The sequence below is a fragment of the Lottia gigantea genome (genome assembly GCF_000327385.1).
Source record: "Lottia gigantea unplaced genomic scaffold LOTGIsca_151, whole genome shotgun sequence".
NCBI classification, from domain to species: Eukaryota; Metazoa; Mollusca; class Gastropoda; family Lottiidae; genus Lottia; species Lottia gigantea.
This window is the reverse complement of record NW_008707814.1, coordinates 347,029-366,578: the sequence shown is the minus strand read 5'-3', so window position 1 is coordinate 366,578 and position 19,550 is coordinate 347,029. Positions and strand designations below refer to the sequence as shown.

Below are 19,550 nucleotides of genomic sequence, written 5' to 3'. Positions count from 1 at the left end.
TTTCTCAAAACTGAAAGAGCGTGGGTACTCTAAACGATTTTTACGAAACATAAAAAATTCCACCTTAGCACAGATAGCAGCTAAAAACAGACTTTATGCTGAAGTACCTCCAGGTTTAAGAAGTGCTCCATGTTTGTCCAGTAGATGCAAAACATGTCCCTTTATATCAGAAACTCATTATTTTGTAAGCAACTCTAGGAATAAAAGGTACCCGATCCAGGAACATCTAACATGTGAACATTCGAATGTAATATATTTAATTTCATGCAAGAAATGCCCCAAACAATATGTAGGAGAAACTAAGAATAATTTACGAACTCGCTTTAATGCTCATAGGTCAGACATCAAATTAAAGAAAGACAAGCCTGTTTCTAATCATTTCAACCTCGACGACCATTCAATAGACGATCTCACCCTAATCCCAATTGAGCGTATAGAAATTGACTTGCCCGAAGATGAAACTACCAAATTCCGTCAATCTAGGGAGGCCCATTGGATTGAGACATTGAATACAGCAAGACCTATAGGACTAAATATTCATCATAATGTAGGCATAGCACCCTTTGTTGTCCCGTTTAATACAACCAGCAATCGAGCAAGCAAGATAGTTCATGCCCACTATAAGAGCCTTCAAGAGAAATTCCCCCATGTCTATAAGCAGAAAATGATAGTTGCATATTCAAAAAATAAGAACTTAAATGATAATATTGTTCATAGCAAACTAAAAACAATCAATACATAACAGATACTATACTTCTCGCCCATTGGGCGAGTTATTTTTTCTAATTTCAGATCAGAATAAGAACAGAAGAAAACCCAATATCAAGACCCTTAATCCTAATTTCTAAATAAAGTGTCTGCTCCACCCTAGGCCTGTACATTTGGGAGAATCAAACCCTCCCTTCCCCGAAATCAGATATATCGTGACTTCAACAGCATGACTTTTTTAATTATAAAGTATGACCTAATTGTTCAATGATTTTGTAATTAATATAATTTACACAAGTTATCACTTATCGTATTTAGTGAAGAATGAAAATGACAGTACTATGTAATGTAAAAAAAAAACTTTGTGGTAAATCTGCAGTCTTATATTTCTGATAGTCAGAATTTTCAAAATCTCCATGCAAAAAGGATTAACAGTTCAAAAAAAATACAAAAGGAAGTTTAATTAGGCTACTATGCCTCAAATTAATTCCTTTTAGAAATTCTATGTCGTTTTTTTTTCTGTGCTATATGCAACATCTTCAATCCGCTTGCAAGGCGAGATTCAAGTAATTTCACTGTAAAAAACACTTTGGAAATAAATCTACTGAAAAAAAGCAATACTTATCATTGAAAATGTCAAAGAAAATTGTTCAGACTGTGAAATTTGATTATGACATTAACAGGAAACTTATTTTTTCTAGTCGGAGGGCCGTGTAGGAGCCATAGAATTGTCAGGGCTTGCACTAGCCATTTAATAACTCAATAATAAGATGTTTGCCACACACACACACACCCTCATACACCTCTGTAGTAACACCATTGTTCCTTGTGATACGACCACTGTACATTCTGTTGAAATTGAGAAAGAAATGTGTCGAATTGTCCAAATTGGAATTGCTTAGTGTGCTTAGTCTATACACCGTGCAATACAAATTAATATCCGTAGACAACGGGGGTGTCTTTAATGTTAAAAAGAAATCTTTTACTATTTTGGTCGTCTTCGTGGAACAAGATAATAATTGGAAACGATTCGAATATTAAAGACATGACTTACAAGGTCAAAGAGATCAAATTCAATTCTGATCATTTATGAGTTTACATAAATTCACTTTTCTTTATTTAATGGAAATCAATATTGTAGACAATCATAACTGATAAAGCTAAAAATCTCTTCAGCCAATCTCTTCAATCATGTATGCATTGTAAACGTAAATAAATTAAAATAGATATAAACATTAAAAAAAGGACCCGATCCGCAAAAAGAAACTAGAAAAGTTTGGCAACACATTTGTAGCAGCAAATGAAAAGTGGTATCAGGTGTCTATTTCAAATGTGTTCCACAATACCATGCTATATTCTGTCAACCCACCCATTGAATAGAATCTACATAATTAGTTTCTAGGTAACATTTGGTGATTGGGACGAACAAGGCCACAAAATTCTCAGGAGGCGGGGCGCGGAGGGCACGGACAATCCTTTTACTAGGTGAAATAATATAACAATTGAAACTGAGAGGGGGGGGGGCAAAGCTGGGGCCAGCAACTTATTTGGAGGAGCACTGCCCCCCCCCCCTCTCCCTGCTCTCCAATATAAACGTCACTACGCATATATAGCTGTAATACTTTTGGAATCAACTTAGGTCAAATAAGATAATGTTGGAATATATATCATCCTTAACACCATATTGTATAAACCATTTACTACGTGTACTTACTGTTATGATTGTTGTCTGGAAATCGTGATTTGGTCTAATTATGATATTTATACAAAATAATACCCTTAATATTTAGTGAGATACATAATTCGAAGAAAATTTGTTATAAAGATTAACCGATTTTATGAGAATTAGCTTATTTACTATACTTACTATATATATACTAAGTAAAATTGGTCGAATATTTGTGAAATTATATCAAACTCTGAACTCTAGTACGACTACACTTTTTGAGAACACATCTACATCAACGAGGGAGAATTCTGGAATGCAATGTGCTTTCTTATTGACTGACTTATCTCATGCTACTAAACAATGGCATGTTTAAGATATATAATTCTCATGATGACAGCTAGTTTATGGATTAACTTTCAGAAATTGAATTTTAAGCGTAAGAGCAAAACATGTAAGCAGTGGCTTTTTATGAGTTTATATCGGAAACACATGCAGTCTCTAAGTCCATGTTAAAAGGTGTATAGTTTTCACCAATGAGTGCAAAATATATATTCAACCTACAGAATGCCCCTTAATTCATTACGATTTTGTTACGATTTTGGTTCCTGTGACTCCGCAGACCTAGACCAATATTATGACGTCATTGTTAAAAATTAAAATTTATTGTTGATCCGTTAATTTCAAAAAATCCTATTTAAAAAGGTCAAAAGTTTATGAAATAATTTATCATCATTGTTATTTCCAGATAAACTGTGTGGGTAATAGAAAATATAGTTCACTAGTTATCTTATATAAGCCCTGTCAATTTATTTGTCTGGTTTTACAGCAGAAACTAACAAAAAAAGAATTGAAATTACCTCAGCTCTACTTCAAGAATTTAAAAAAGGTCAGTAAGGCTTGGTTCAATACAAAACTATTAATTAGATATATATCTCTCTTTGACATTTTCTTTATCAATATGATGTAAGATATTTTTTCGTAAAGAAGAAAATGCGTTTTAAGCAATCAATTTGTATTCCGTGAAGAGTCTCAATGCATATATCTTATTCTTTCTGTTAACTAGACAAGGTTCGAGTTTATTTTTCAAGTATTTTCTAACCAATAAATATCGTTTTCACGAAACTAAAGCCATGTTTTGTATCCTTTCGTCTTCAGCATCTCAGCATTAAAATAGGAAGGTATTGGTAGATATATTGAAATGCATGGACTTTGACCTGAAACGGTTTTAAAGGAATGCTATTACTACCTCTTACATTGAAGAACAAATTTAAATGCTTAATAAGACTATTTATTCATTAATGCGCTTACCTGGTTTAATTACTATAGAACAGAATTGGGTTAATTCTCTCAAAATTGATACGATATTATTGAAAAATGATTAAAATTTTGTAAGCGTTTCACAATGATTACTTATTTTCATGGTTATCGAATGAAAGGGATTCTTTTTTGTATAGTTATATAGGTTATTATATTTTTATTACTTGTGTTTCATATAAAGGCCAGGTTATACAGTACAGTGATCAATGAAATGGAAACGAGAAATCAACACAATATTTTATTAATTATTCGCATGTCGTACCTTTTCTGTTCCTGATAAGCCCCGTTTACATTGTCAGTATTCATCTGGGCTCGGCGCGGTTCGAGCCTGGCCCGGCAAAAAATTGCGTAATGTAAACGGGTAAAGTGGGCTCGGCACCGTGCTAGTTTTAAGTGGGCCGAGCCCACCTCTTGTAAAGAGTCTCGGCCCACTTGATGACTTGACAAACCCATCGAATATGGAAATTAAAGGAATACTACCTCTTAGAATGACAATAATAAATCTTTAAACTTGGCCAAAATAAGTCAATATTAGTTAAAGAACTTCAGAGCTACACAAAATAATCCATTTTAAATACCATAAATCCATATAGAAACAGGTTATTATTGAAAAAAGTTTCATATTTTATAAGCTTTTTTCATCAATCACTAAATAAAACGGATTTATGGTCAAATACAGGGATTCTGTAGTTCTGTCACCAGAAAGGTCCATTGATGAATATATACTCTTAATGGCCAAGTTTGATAAATTAAATTTTATATCCATTCTAAGAAGAAGTATTCCTTTAAACTTCTCACTGCAATTTTACAGATCGTTACTCTGTCATATAGGTCAGACTATATAATACTGCGACACAATTTTAAATGAATACAGGAAAATCTCAATTTCATCGCGAATCAGCGCTAAATATTTGACATGGGCCCCTGGCTTCTGTTATAAGCCAATAGAGATTATATCGTAACAAGACGTGTATTGGGATATCGGGATCGGACAGCTTCTATTATTTTCGTGAATAACAATATAACAATTTAGTTGTATTTCTAACCTCTAATGTATATATTTGTAAATGATTGGAGTGCTGTCTGTATAAGCTTAAAGGGATAGTTGCGCCATTTTTGGGGGGTTGATTTGATTGTTGAATATTGTGTAAATAATTTTCAGCAATATTAAGCTAAGATTCCATACACGCGTCATGTGGATCCGTCATGCGTCTTGCGAAAGACGAAAAAATCGAAATGGTTGGTTTAAGAGGGTATGATTTCATATATGCGGAAGCGGTATCCGTCAAATGGTCTCCGTTATGCGTAAAAAAAATAGCCGGGTGTAGCGATTTTTTACGCATGCGGACGCCTTTCCGCGCCGATATCTCCTAATTGTGACGTCTTTTGTAGGGATTCTCTGTCCTTTTTATGCACCAAAGCATCCATCTGTCTAGAAGTCTGTGCGTCAAAAGAAAGATAACCCATACGTTTAACACAATCATATTTGACGCATGGCGGATCCACAAGGACCATTTATGTCCGTATATGGAATATTAGCTTTAGAAATGTAAGAAAATTGCATAATTCCTTTAAAAATACTTCAATCTAGGAACTTTACTCACTATTTCTATATATGTCTTTTCTATATAAGACTCGTCATTTTAACATTCAAACGTGAATAATTCTGGACACGTGGATTTGAAAGCTCAAATGACGACTGTGAGATGTGAACACGATTACTGATTGACTGGGATAAAAAAAAGAATTGGTCAAAAAAATGGAGCACTCGTCCCTTTGAAGCAGAACGGTCTGAATCAATAAAATAGTTTTTGCAAGTAAGTTATCGACGGATCCAGAGCATCAAGCAACTCACACAGAACGCTCTGCCGTCGAGAAACTTTGGAAGTCAAAGTCAACAAGTAATAAAATTCAACTGTAAAGGACATAGGAAGAAAGTGCCCAATTATTGGAATGTTCCTAATTATCATCCACTTCTTCTTTATAATATGTTGTATTTCATAAACACTTAAAATATAGAAAGTAACAGGAAAAATAGAAGACAATAGATTGAGAAAGCGTAATTGGCTATACTGAGATTATTTCCTGTTTATTATAAATTTTGAATTATTGATAAATATTGCTGTCAGCATGTTTTTAAATAACAGCACGGTGACAAAAGAATCGGTTGGCCGTCGTGTATTTTGAACTTTAAACTTAGCTTCTGGGAGGAATTCTTTTGTGAAAGCGTTCTGAAGGTTAGAAATTCAATTCTTTTAAAGGAATTTGGTTAGGTCAGATGTAAATGACGAATCTATCACTATAGATGGAAGCATAAAAATTCCGAAAAGAAATTGATTGTGTTCTAAGAATGTTTTACTAACTTATAAGATCAAAATAAAAATAGTTTAAAAAAAATGATGAATAGAAGTCGCTTATTTCTTTTGGCCATAAGAAAATATGGTTAAGGAAGCTGAAATTTAATTGTCCCGATAATTTCTTTGAAGTCAGGAGAAAAAAAACAAAGTTAGAAAATGAATTCTTATTTGATTCACGAAGTGACAAAATGCTACGAACTTTAAATATCACTTTGTAAACCACTCCAGAATATCAGCTATTACGAACTTCGTCTTGTACCTTGACTCCAATAGCCACTATTCTTGTATCACTTAATGCAACGTTTTGGTTGGACTGTATGACAGGGAATATAGCCAATCACTTCCCTCGACAGAAAGTCTGTAAACATTATGACATATTTTTTTCATAGATTTTCTGTCGAGAGCTCTGATTAACTGTATTCGCTTGCGTACAATTCAAATCATTAATAAACGTTCTTTTTACAAGAAATTAAGAGACCTATTGCATTCAGGGTATTAAACGAAGTTTGCAATAGCTTGGCACTGTTTGTCCATAATTTCTCATATTGATCATATATATGCATCAGTAAGGTAGGCCGTAAATTCAGACAGGTTTAAACCTTGGTTCATTCCATTTTAATATTCATAACATCATTTCCTTCCATCAACAGAGTCTCGCCTTTAAAATAAATGTAACTAATTACAATCAGTGACAATCATGTGGTGCCTGTCCTAAATCTGCTATCATTTCATTACAATCGTTTGTAATTGAATGAATCCATGTACATGTATCCTCATTGCCCGTCCCCACTGATACAATAGGGAGCATAGGACATAAGGGCTTGATTCTTTGTGGATAAAAACAAGACTGTAGATCTTGTGCTTAACAAATACAGCAGGCAGACAGATGTATTTTAGCACAATATCTGTCTCAGAGGAATACATTGCCGGAGATAGGTGTTCTCTATATTACGGAAGCCAGCGTCGGATTTCTACACTCAATTCTATTATTGGTCTATAATTAGCTTTTATTTGACAGGTTCTATGTTCTACTACGCTTATGGATGTACACTGTTTAAGGCTGTTAAAGCCGGGAGTAAGAAGAAAGTCGAAGTACCGTCTAGATAGACCTTCTGTCTTCCAGTGAAGAGGACGTTGAGGGATCTTGTAGAAAACGTACTGTACACCGTACACAGCTTCATCATATCTATATAAGGGCGAGGTATACTTAATCGTATGTAGTTATTTTTTTTTTAAATTCTACGGTGTTAACATCTTACTTCCATCTCTTTTTGACAAGCCTTTTTCATCCAGTTACTAAAGTAGCATAATTAACCAGGATTACAAATAACTACAAAACCGGAAGTCGCATCTTCCCTTAATTTTAATTTCTTGATTAAAGAGAATGATGACAATGCTTTTAAATATTATAATAATAACCCACTCCCTTAGTTTGGATATTAGACTAGTTAGGACTCTTGGGTATAGGATATCGAATACAAAATCATGTGCTCTGGGCCATTGCAGATTACATGCCTACAGTTAATCTCAAAATTGTAGGGGATTTATTCCTGTGGCTCGAAAATTTTCTTCCTGACCACACAAGAAGGATATTACAAAATGTCTCTCTTTTACTTGTTATGTTTCTCTTGTAGTCAGATGTAATTTAATCATATTTGACAGCACCTAGCCTTTATAATGCAATCAAAGCACCAAAAAAGTTTTTCAACATCTCAACTGAGAGCTTATTTCTAAAAAGCGACAAGTGTTAACAAAGAAAAGGACATGGCATACTCTAGCAATTATCCATGACATTTATTGGAAAGTATGATCATTCAATCAATTGTTCTTTAGCCTTCAAATTACATCAATGATAATAGATTACATTGAGTGGTCGTGTATCAAACTGATCAGTTTTATTCTGATTTAGATTTGGGTAGGGGATTTGATTCTCCCAAATGTAAAAGCCTAAAATAGAACAAATAATATTTTTTCTTTTGTTCTGATCTGAAATTAGATAAAATAATGGGCGACGTGTTAGTTCGTTACATACTTATGGGCTTTCGTCTGCTATGAACAAGGTTGTCATGCGACAATCATCTTTTGTTAATAAACATGGGGGAATTAATTTATCTTGCAGACTCTATAATGGGCATGGACTATCTTACTTGCTCGACTGCGGGTGGTATTGACCGGGACAACAAAATGGCGATGCCTGCATTTTGATGAATAATTAATTCAATCGGTCTAGCTGCATGTAGTGTCTCAATCTAATGGGCTCCCTATGTTAGGATAACATTGTCTGATGAATGATCGTCCAAGTTGAAATGATTAGAAACAGGCCTGCCTTTCTTTAACTTGATATCTAATCCATGAGCATTAAAACGAGTAGGTAGAATATGTTTAGTTTCTCCTACATATTGTTCGGGACATTTTCTACATGAAATTAAGTAAATTAAATTCGAGGTTTCACATGTTAGATGCTCCTAGATCGGGTACCTTTTCTTCGTAGAGTTACTTATAAAGAAGTGAGTTTCTGATATAAAGGGACAAATATGGGACAGTCCTTAAACTTAAGTATTTCGACATTAAATCTGTTCTTGGCTGCTATCTCCGCTAAGGTTGAACTTTTTATGTTTCGTAAAAGTCTTCTATACTACCCACGCTCTTTCAGTTTTGAGAAAACAATCGTGCAAGCTTGGTTGAAACCCATTAATCTTGCGTAAATTCGATGAAATAGTAAAACATGTGACTAAATTATACTAGAAAAGGTATGTTTTGGGTGAAATGAGCTCTTGTGCAAAAGTTGGCGAGTATTCTTTTTTTTAAAAACAATATTTTATTAATACATTCAAGGGATTGGGGAACAGGCTTATGCCTATATAACCCCTCTCCAAACGACCATAAAACAATGGGTTAAATGGACAAAGGGGTAATACATCACGTTCTCACTCTGCCATGAAAAGGTTTGCGTTGAAGGGGCGAAACGCTTGCCTATAACATTCCCTGAAGTTTACAGATATGTATAACCATATAAAATTGCGACATTTGCAAATCTCCAGGAGATGTAGAATTTCAGTGTTATCGATATCAGTTTACACAGACGACGCATCAATGGAAATCAAGATTGCATTCGGAGGAACTCTAAGGTCGTTGATTTAATTGTTGTCCGTTTTCATTAGCCCAATTAGGTGCGGAAGAATAGGGCGTAAAACTCCATTCCATTTCATTTTCATTTGTAATAAAACAAAATTCAACACCTTCGTAACATCTGAATCGAAACCTACACGAACCATTCATCACTTGGCTGTAATTTGAAGATGTTAAAAAAGTAATTCCATATATCAATACTAAATACTATACATTGACAGATGACATCCAAAACTTATATTGATTACTCTTATGTCGTGGCTTTTGTTATTTTACTTAACTTCAGACGAATATTTGTTCAGAAACAATAATTCACGCCTGTAAGATGAGGATTGATTACCGACCAACTGTAACTCGATGGATCGCCAGTAAAACCTAGCCAATGAAGGCCAATATGATTCGCCCACGAGTTTGACCATTTTTTAAGATTTACTTACAAGAGCCTTTTTTAATGCTACCCGAAGAAAATTTAGATAATGAAGCTTTTATTCTGTAACTTTAAATGCCATTGACTTTAAAACAACCAGCAGATCTATTAATAATTTCAACCAAGACATTTAGTTGAATTGTCTGTATTCATATCACTCAATGTCATTGACTGATTTTTCTACAGAATACATCGCAATTCCATTTTGTTTTCATGTTCCTGACTAGCACCTAGTTAAAATAAACCTCCCCGTACCAGACTCACCTATAATAAACAGTAGATTTTTCTAAGAATTAACCAAATAGATTTTGGAAAATTATCAAGGGGGCTCATAGGCAATTTCATCACTATGTAAAACAAATATTTGAAAGTGGGCCAAAAGCCAGAGCAACCTTTTTTCTTTTCCTTTTTTTTAGTGGAAACACTACTGGTGTCAAACAGTACTTTATCTGACATTGTGCACCATGAGATTATTCTATGGGTTTGTCTATTGTCAGTGAAATATAATAAATCATAAATAATATCATTATATTTCTTAGACTGACTGATTCATTATACACATCCTGATATAACACATAGGCTTTATAACAAAAATAATATTCAGTCAATAACGAGATGGCTTGGGAACTTAAACTTATAGCTGTTGTTTTCTTCAACTGTCTCTGTGGACTCTCTGAGAGGGATGTAGAGAGGAGAGTGGCACCAAGTATGTGTGTCTGGAAGAGTGAGCAAGTCCTGTCTTAGGCTCAAAGATTTTGTAACTTAAGCTTTCTGTCAAAACAAATGTAACCTTTAAGATTCCCCCGATATTAAAGGCCAGAAAACCTTTTTGAACAGCGCAACGAGATAAAGCCGATGGTAGTAAGAATGTACGCGTTAACAAGGCAACGTAACAAGATGAAGTTAGAAACTGCTGTTAGCTTGATTATAGTAATTATCTATTACGTGTGGCTTAACTTTATAGCGTTTTTATAGTATAAACGGTTTGAGGGCACATTAAACTTTCTGCATTTATTTCATTGAAAGCTATTGAACTTGAGAATTAATATAATTTGTGCAAGAAACCGTACAATTTTAATACTTTGTTACTTTTGTAATGTTGTATAGAGTCTTCAGAGAAAAAGTATTGGCATTTTGAAAACTTGAATTCAACTTTTATCATTTCACACCTGAATACATTAAGAATTTGATCGTTAGCAATCCAATTTACTTACAACATATGTCTAGGTTACAGGCCCTCCTAAATGTCTTTATTTTATGCCCACTCAGTTTATATAAATGTCATGGCAAATCTAGGTGAAAAATCTGTCTTTATTACAGCCTCTGATAGCTTTTTGGACAGATGTCAGCTGGTGTAGAGACAGAAAAAATAGCCCCTGTTAAATGGTTATATTCCGCATCTTCGCAGGTGCGGTGGTTTTAAACCTATTTAGATACATCTGATCTGCAAAACCTAGATATATTTAGAAAGATGAATATTTTTGTAGTTCAGTCATATACCGTCATTTTCTCCCTACACCTTTTATGTCACGTCTCCGGTTCTATCAAAGTTTTGTTTTTAACGAAACCGATCTAGCTTCGACCATGTCACGTGATACTAACAAAAGGAAAGTTAAGATGATGTCCAAAACTAATTTACAATTATCGTCAATATTATGTTAAAACGCATCTTTAGAGGTGTGGAAAATCTCCATTTAAAAGAGTATTTTATTTCTGACTCTACTCCAGCTGACACCTATCAAATATCCATCAGAGGCTGGAATAGAGGAAGATGTTTCGGACCAGGTGAAACATTGCTCGGGAATTTTGGATTCAGCTGCAGTTAAGCGTTAAACTGCATTCGATGGTCGACTAAGATCAGATGAAACTTCGAGAGGAAACAGTAAAAGCAAACTGATAAAGCTTGACTTTAAATACTTTAAGTGATATATTGAAGGGACTGATGCGGAATTTTCGAGAGTAAAACATACATTGGTTTCAGAAACGTGAATTGTTCCGCTAAACTAATCCGTAATAATGTTAACCATCGAAATTTGAGCCTTCCAATCCAAGACAGTGTACCCATAATTGTTTTATACTGAGCGCGACCGCGGCCATTGCGACTTTTTGCGCGACCTTTCGCACGGATCATCGTTCGTATTGAAAGCGTAATAGGCCTTTAGGTACATCGTTTCGTTTCTAAATTCATAGGTATACTAACCTGTCATGCCTATAGACTGTGATATTTGTTTCCATATGTATTTCTTCTTGTCGATATCTTTGAAGTCCCTGCGACTTTTATCATAAAGAATAGGATGCTTCTCGATTAGCAAAATGTCTGTTTTGTCTCCTGACATGACGAAGCCGTCTGAGAGAGTGAACTGGCAGACAACTTTGACCTCACACTCTGATTGGCTAATGTAAATAGTTAGCTCGGTCTTTTCCCAAAAATTCGCTCTGAAGGCAATCTCCGCGGTTTTCGCGAACAAAAACTCGGCGGCATTTGCGTTCGCCTCTAGTATAAACGACCATATACAAAATCAGGTTAAGCAATCCAATGCGAACGCCGCGTTCGCGGTCGTAGTCGCGCTCCGTATAAACGGACCTTTATAGTCGTGATTTTAAGAGACTTTATTTTGAATCATGTGTATACAGCAGACTAAATCATCCTGTCCCACTGCGAGGGAAGATGTCTCGGTGTTAGAGAATATATTAATAAAATTTGCAACTTGTGAACGACATAAATAAAAAGTAAATTTATTGCTTGAGATCTACTTGAATAAATGATGCGATTTCGTACAGTTTAAGTAGTTCTGAAGACAATTTACATATATTCAAGGTCCAAATCAAACCTCGGAAATGTCGCATCGGAACCTGACGTAAATCATTTGTTCTGCACTTGTATTCAGGCCAAGAGTATGACCTAAATATACTGTGTACTATATACCACAAAACCACCATTTAGGAAGATAATACCTCATTCTACTTTCTGTGTGTCTCCAAGCTAAAGATAATAGTGATAGACCGGAAGATCAGGACCTAACCCATAACTAAGAGCAACTGGTATATCTGATAAGTATCAACCTGGAGGCTTGTATCGATTTTTATCTTATTTCAGATCCTGTGGATATGATACAGATTAACGCAAGGAAATTGTCTAATTAACTACGATAACGAAGAAGATCTACTAAATTACTAAACCATTCATGTTTGGGCATTTTAGACTCTCAACTCAACCCGATACATGAAAAAATTCAAACGTACTTTAGGCTGTGTTCTGTCAAAATCGTCCGTATTGATAGCTTCTTGTCATCTTCATTAGCCTAACCAGGATCAGAAAAGTAGGACTTAAACTTTAATCTGATTCTATCTGATTATAGAATACCAAATCATTTGGATACAGAATAACCTAGTGCTCTAATGTGTTTTTTAAATATCAAGAGAAAGTTGTCAGGACTTAAAATCGCCCTATGGTCAAGTTTGTAAATCTTACAAGTCGGAATTGATAAAGTTCAAAATATTAACTGAAAACTCCTCGAAACCATAACAACAGAAATGATAGACCTACTGCCATAGATAATATTCTTTCAGCAAAGGTATTCTCTTGGAAAAGTCCTTTCACCTCAAGGGAAATACAGAGATTCTGAATTTGATTATAGGAAATTAGCAGCGTATTTCATGTTCATTTATTCATTGATAGTATTAATAAAGATGTATCACAGAGGCCATCATGCTTCTAAGTAAAAGAGACTTCCATAGATGAAAGTGTTAAAAGATCCGTTGAAAACCGGGGGTCGAGTGGGAGGCCAGACACCAGACTAACCTTTAGAATGCATCACAGATTTTACACTCCTACTCATGCTTCAGATAGATGATATCGTTGAAGAGGTAGTCGAATATGATTCTTTACGAGATCGTGTAGATATTATACGAATGATTGATATTGTTATTGCTTCTTTCGAAACGATTAATTCATTCATTAATATGCAAATATCTGTACGATCTAACAAAGAATCAACGGCTGAGTAATATGTAAGAGCACCATGGAATTGCAACGATAGTTTGAAAACAAAAGTGATAGAATTTTGATGCGTTAGGAAAATAGCCCCTTGGGCGACCAACAGGCGAATTCGAACTGGCTACCCCAACAGACCTGTATTGCAGTATGCCTAAAGCTGGATGTTTACTTCTGACAACATAATACGCTTGCATACGCTCGATGCCAGACTTATTCAGCGTATAGGTTTATACTATGGATGTTAACTAATTGGTCCAACGAGCTTTCTTAAAGAAAATCGCGTGTACCTGCGGAAACATTTGGTATCTACAACCTCAAGCTCTCGCACAACGTGCGGAAGGGTCTGTCGGCAGCTAAACATTTTAACTTTGGGATATGTTCTAATAGCTGTGTTTAATTGTGGCCTTCTACAATCTTAACACGTTCAAATTAATCTGTTAAATCGACTTTAAGAATAACTTTAATAAGTTTAATTCAATATCTAAAGACATCACGAACCATTAATACTGAAATCGTGAATTTTAATGAATTCTAGTATCACATGAAACACAACAGTAAAGAAACCTTTTAGAGAATTAATTCCCTTCTCCGTGTATGTTCTAGACAATCATCAATAATAAAACAACAATATTTTAACACATAAACCCAAGATTGGCGAATTGATGTGATAAACGTTACAATATTCTTTCGCTGTTGAATTGAATGTAATAGCTCTATTCAAGAAATCGAAACAAAATAATGGAATTGAAATGAAATTTGTACAAAAGTTTTCAATGCTAATAAAAATTGATGTCGGCGGTTGTCACTGATAAAAGATAAAACAGCTAGCATTGTGAATACAAAAAGAAATCCTCATATTGGTCTGTAGTCGAGTGAAAATGCACTGTCATCACATCCTTTTTAGGTGGCCTTCGGGAGCAAACGTCAAAGTAAAGCTGGATAGAAAAACACAGATAAAGAAGTTTGTCGTATGAACTGTGGATTACACCTGCGACAATATATTGCTTGTTTCGACTCATGTGTATCGAACTGAAAATTGTTGTTAGTGAGTTGACATGTGTCATATATTTCATATCAATGTACACATCATATTCATTTAAGGTAAAAAAAATTCGTCTATTAGTCTATGAAGTTAATTTTCAAAGAGTCTTGCTTAACTTTTCTGTATTATCACAAAGGGGTGAATGTTGCCAATTTAGAAAGATAACCGTATAACCGGGAGCTTTTACTAGGATAAATACGTTGACGCAGGGAAAGGGTTTCTGTTGTCTGTGACCTGAACACTGCCCTGAAATGACTGCAGTGCTTATAATTTGACTGAATACTGAACTTGTGGACGTATGTGTTTTTTGTATGTTCCACATGGAATTGGGATTGCCTAGTTGTGCTTGCGACATACCCAAACCCAAGATAATAATTATGTGGACCCTTATCTGAGCGTCGGATGTGACGTCATTCAAGAGAAAGCCTTCGCATTCCTGTGATATTGTGACTTAGGTTTCGGACGTAGCACTTACCTGAATACTGCAACCCAACTTCTCTAGAAAGTAACTGTTCTATATCGACTCCTTCGTCTACTCTAAAATAGTCCTGTTCAATGACAGGCTGTACTGATAGCAAATCGTAATGCAGTGCTTCTGTGAGCAAATGACAAAATCCCGTCACAATGTAATCTTGCCCGGACGAATCATACAATAACTTTAATCTATTCCATTTAAAAATTGTTAACACGTTTACAACTAACATAGATAGGGTTTGGAAATTGATAGGACCAACGCGGGTCAACATCCCATACGTTGTATTTTTATACATGATGAAATCCCGGGCCATAGCACCACCAGAAATCACAGGCAGGTTCCAAAACATCACTTGTCGAGCAACTGGTGCCACAGCAAAATCACACACGGGGCCAAAAAAGGCATCGACTTGGTTATACATATAGAATTCTATGGCATGGTTTATGCCGAAAGCTATGTCGCATTTCGTATCCGCATATCTGACCGATAAATTATTTACTGTATACATTGGATTCTCAACAATCTTTTCGATTGCGAGAGAGATAGCAGGTGCTATGTGTTTGACGGAGAATAATCTACTCTCGTCAAATGGTAGTAAAACAGCAACATTAATACTTTTATTTACACCACCGGCACAATATTGTAGCAGAAAATTGAACATAAACAAAGATATGTGGAATTCCATTTTTATTTTTCACTTAAAAATTTCAAATCCTAACTGAATTTCACTTTATGTATTTCCTTTTTAGCACTAAAAGATTTCTTAATTGCTAGATTCCATCAAACATTCCTTATTATTCCTATAAAATAACGATAATTCATCATATCCCAGAACATATAGTACTGCAGCTAAAAGCTCATTATATATCTATTATTGCGTGACACATGATATTTAACTCTACAATGTTGCTTTTATGAAACAAATGAAACTTTTAAAAAACGAACCATCTTCACAATATTCAAACCGACTCTTGTCTATCTCCATTGATCTTGTGTCTTTCGTGAGAAAAGACAACGTTTAAGACACAGAAGTAAATAAGCTTCATAAGACTTCTTTTATATTGATGTTCAAGAAAGGCTAAATAAGTAATCGAGATCTAATTGAGAATCTATGAAGTGCCACAATACATTCCGTGTCACTTTATTGTTAAACTCTTTAAGCAGACGACATCAACATGAAGAACTGGGTTGCGTTCGTTTTGTCCAATAATTAAAAGGCGAGTAGGTTCTATTGATTGACTCTTGAGTTTAAATACTCAATCATGGATGTCACACTATGAAAATGAATTAGTGGGAGGTTGTAAGAAAATTGAACGGAGCTCTCGTGTAAATCTATGTATTTATTTTCCGTTTCGGATTACGTACAATTATATAAACGTAAAATATTTTCATAATATGAAATTTCTTCTATTTTTTTTTTACAAGACATTGCCATTTTCAAGTCACACTCGCTCAGAGGCCAGCTGGACATTGCGACAAGCCGAATATCAGAGCAACTGCGAGCAACTAACTGGTATCTAGAAAACTGACTAATGTATTAATTGACAGCTATTGTGACGTTATTGACCCTCCATCCTCCAAGACACAAAAATATGTACTCTTTAAGCTTAAATATGACAATTTCAATGTTAGAAGACGCCATTTCGATAAAAGTGATTGCTCATCCACAAAGACATCACACTTTTCCAACTCAGTATAGGAGAAATATTATAAATAACTTGAAACCGACAGGTAAATCAAGGGAAAATACATCTCCAGTTAAATCCTTAAACCAGACCAATGGAAATGCCAGTTTCTAGAAGATTAGGTTCCTATGTACATACACGATGATGACAAAATAATGCTTAAATCAACATCAATTAAATTTAGTAAGATACTGAATCAAAATTTAAAATGCCCCAAAATATGATTTTGATATGAAAATTCTATCTATTGTATAGTTTACGATGTAACTTTGCTGTTAGCAATAAGAATATAGCAACATAATGGATGATCAATAACAAATTTTTACACACTTTACAATACAGATGTATATATAATATAATATATGCTATACAATGTATAATATATATTACATAAAATATAAAATTTGTTAAGTCACTCTTATTTTGATTACGCACATAACACACTATTTTGTAAAATATGTCAATATAACGGGACCGAGCAACGGTTCTGTACCTACAATTTGAACATTTATTGAACTGGCTACATTTTCTATATATTTCCTGGGCATTAGAATGGAGGAAATATCTAATTGACCTTGTATAATGAAACATAGCAATGACTATTCCGATTCAAGTGGATTCTAATGCATGTATCTTCCGTTTCGATTGAATGGAACCTAATTGGCTTTAATTAGCAATATACTGGGTTTTTTTTTTGGTTGTTGTTGTATTATTTAAGGGTTTACATTATAATCTTTCAAATGATTCTCTTGAATTTTGCCAATAGGTTGAACGTAAAACAAGTATCTAATGCTGTGGATCACAATTGGTTCCGAACATTTTTGAAAAAACCCAGCGGAAAAAATGAAATTGATATCATCAAGTCCTGGTGAGTCCAGTCCGTAAAACATTTCATGTATAGTAACAAGATGAAGTTTTAACCCAGAGGAAAAGTGTTCCATGTTATTTAGTCAATTTGCTTTAGAACGTTCCTTTATCGACTACATTATCATTGGGTTTTTTCATTAGAAATATAGAGTAATAATTCATTTGATTATAGGGCGTATTTCTGTTAAAATGTACACCGATTATGCCAAGCTGTAAAATCTATAAACTATTGTACATTGGCTAAATATGTATTCATATAAATAAAAACCATCTTAAAAACGTAAAAATAAAGGCAAAATATATGAAATATTTTGGTGAAATATCATACATTATAGTAATATAAAACATAATGTTAAATTACAACAAAACTCAAAACTATTTGCAAAATTTAACAGTGACACCACTGCAAGCACCAGAGATTTCTGATTGAAAACTGGAATGCGTAAACTGATGTTATCAGTTTTCACAAAGTACACCAATTATGCCAAGCAGTAAAATCAATGAACTAAAGAAAATTAATCCGGTAGATTTGATTTACACTTCCGTGATTCAGAATATGGCTTTTGTACTGATTTTGATCTGGAAATGTAAACTGCAGAAGAACATTCATTTAATTAATTCTTCCCTCTAATAAGTGAACCCAACTCATTGTACGAGTTAATAAAGATCGGACAATCTGTCCATCATTTCTTGACATCCTCACCTTTATTATTTGAGTCCAAACATAACTTCTAATGAATTTTTCGGTATTGTGCTGAATTCTATACATTTGGTGTATGATTGGTGGTGTATGAATGAGAATGACAACATAATAATATTGTGTGTATGTTATATGTGTATAATATTGTGTGTATGTTATATGTGTATAATATTGTGTGTATGTTATATGTGTATGATATTGTGTGTATGTTATATGTGCATGATATTGTGTGTATGTTATATGTGTATAATATTGTGTGTATGTTATATGTGTATGATATTGTGTGTATGTTATATGTGTATAATATTGTGCGTATGTTATATGTGTATAATATTGTGTGTATGTTATATGTGTATGATATTGTGTGTATGTTATTTGTGTATAATATTGTGTGTATGTTATATGTGTATAATATTGTGTGTATGTTATATGTGTATAATATTGTGTGTATGTTATGTGTGTATAATATTGTGCGTATGTTATATGTGTATAATATTGTGTGTATGTTATATGTGTATGATATTGTGTGTATGTTATATGTGTATAATATTGTGTGTATGTTATATGTGTATGATATTGTGTGTATGTTATATGTGTATAATATTGTGTGTATGTTATATGTGTATAATATTGTGTGTATGTTATATGTGTATAATATTGTGTGTATGTTATATGTGTATAATATTGTGTGTATGTTATATGTGTATAATATTGTGTGTATGTTATATGTGTATAATATTGTGTGTATGTTATATGTGTATAATATTGTGTCTATGTTATATGTGTATAATATTGTGTCTATGTTATATGTGTATAATATTGTGTCTATGTTATATGTGTATAATATTGTGTCTATGTTATATGTGTATAATATTGTGTCTATGTTATATGTGTATAATATTGTGTCTATGTTATATGTGTATAATATTGTGTCTATGTTATATGTGTATAATATTGTGTCTATGTTATATGTGTATAATATTGTGTCTATGTTATATGTGTGTAATGTGTGATTCAAATTCAATTGAAACGAGTGCGGCGATGAAATTTTACAGCTTTTACATTTGTATCACACGCATATTCTGCTTTTCTGTAAAATTTACTTTTGGAGCAAATGGTTTTGGAAATTCTTTGAAATTCGCTGAAATCATCATCCATCATAAAATTGGTAGCGGCT

General features: G+C 33.8%; 1 protein-coding gene across 1 annotated transcript; it reads right to left on the bottom strand.

Moving 5' to 3' along the window:
- Nucleotides 1–12,525: 12,525 nt before the first annotated feature.
- LOTGIDRAFT_173214 (hypothetical protein) lies at nucleotides 12,526–15,806 on the bottom strand (the record flags this gene model as incomplete). Its single annotated transcript, XM_009050677.1, has 2 exons — nucleotides 12,526–12,590; nucleotides 15,122–15,806. The coding sequence occupies 2 exons, from the start codon at nucleotides 15,804–15,806 to the stop codon at nucleotides 12,526–12,528; spliced, it is 750 nt and encodes a 249-aa protein (XP_009048925.1).
- Between the last annotated feature and the right edge of the window lie 3,744 nt (nucleotides 15,807–19,550).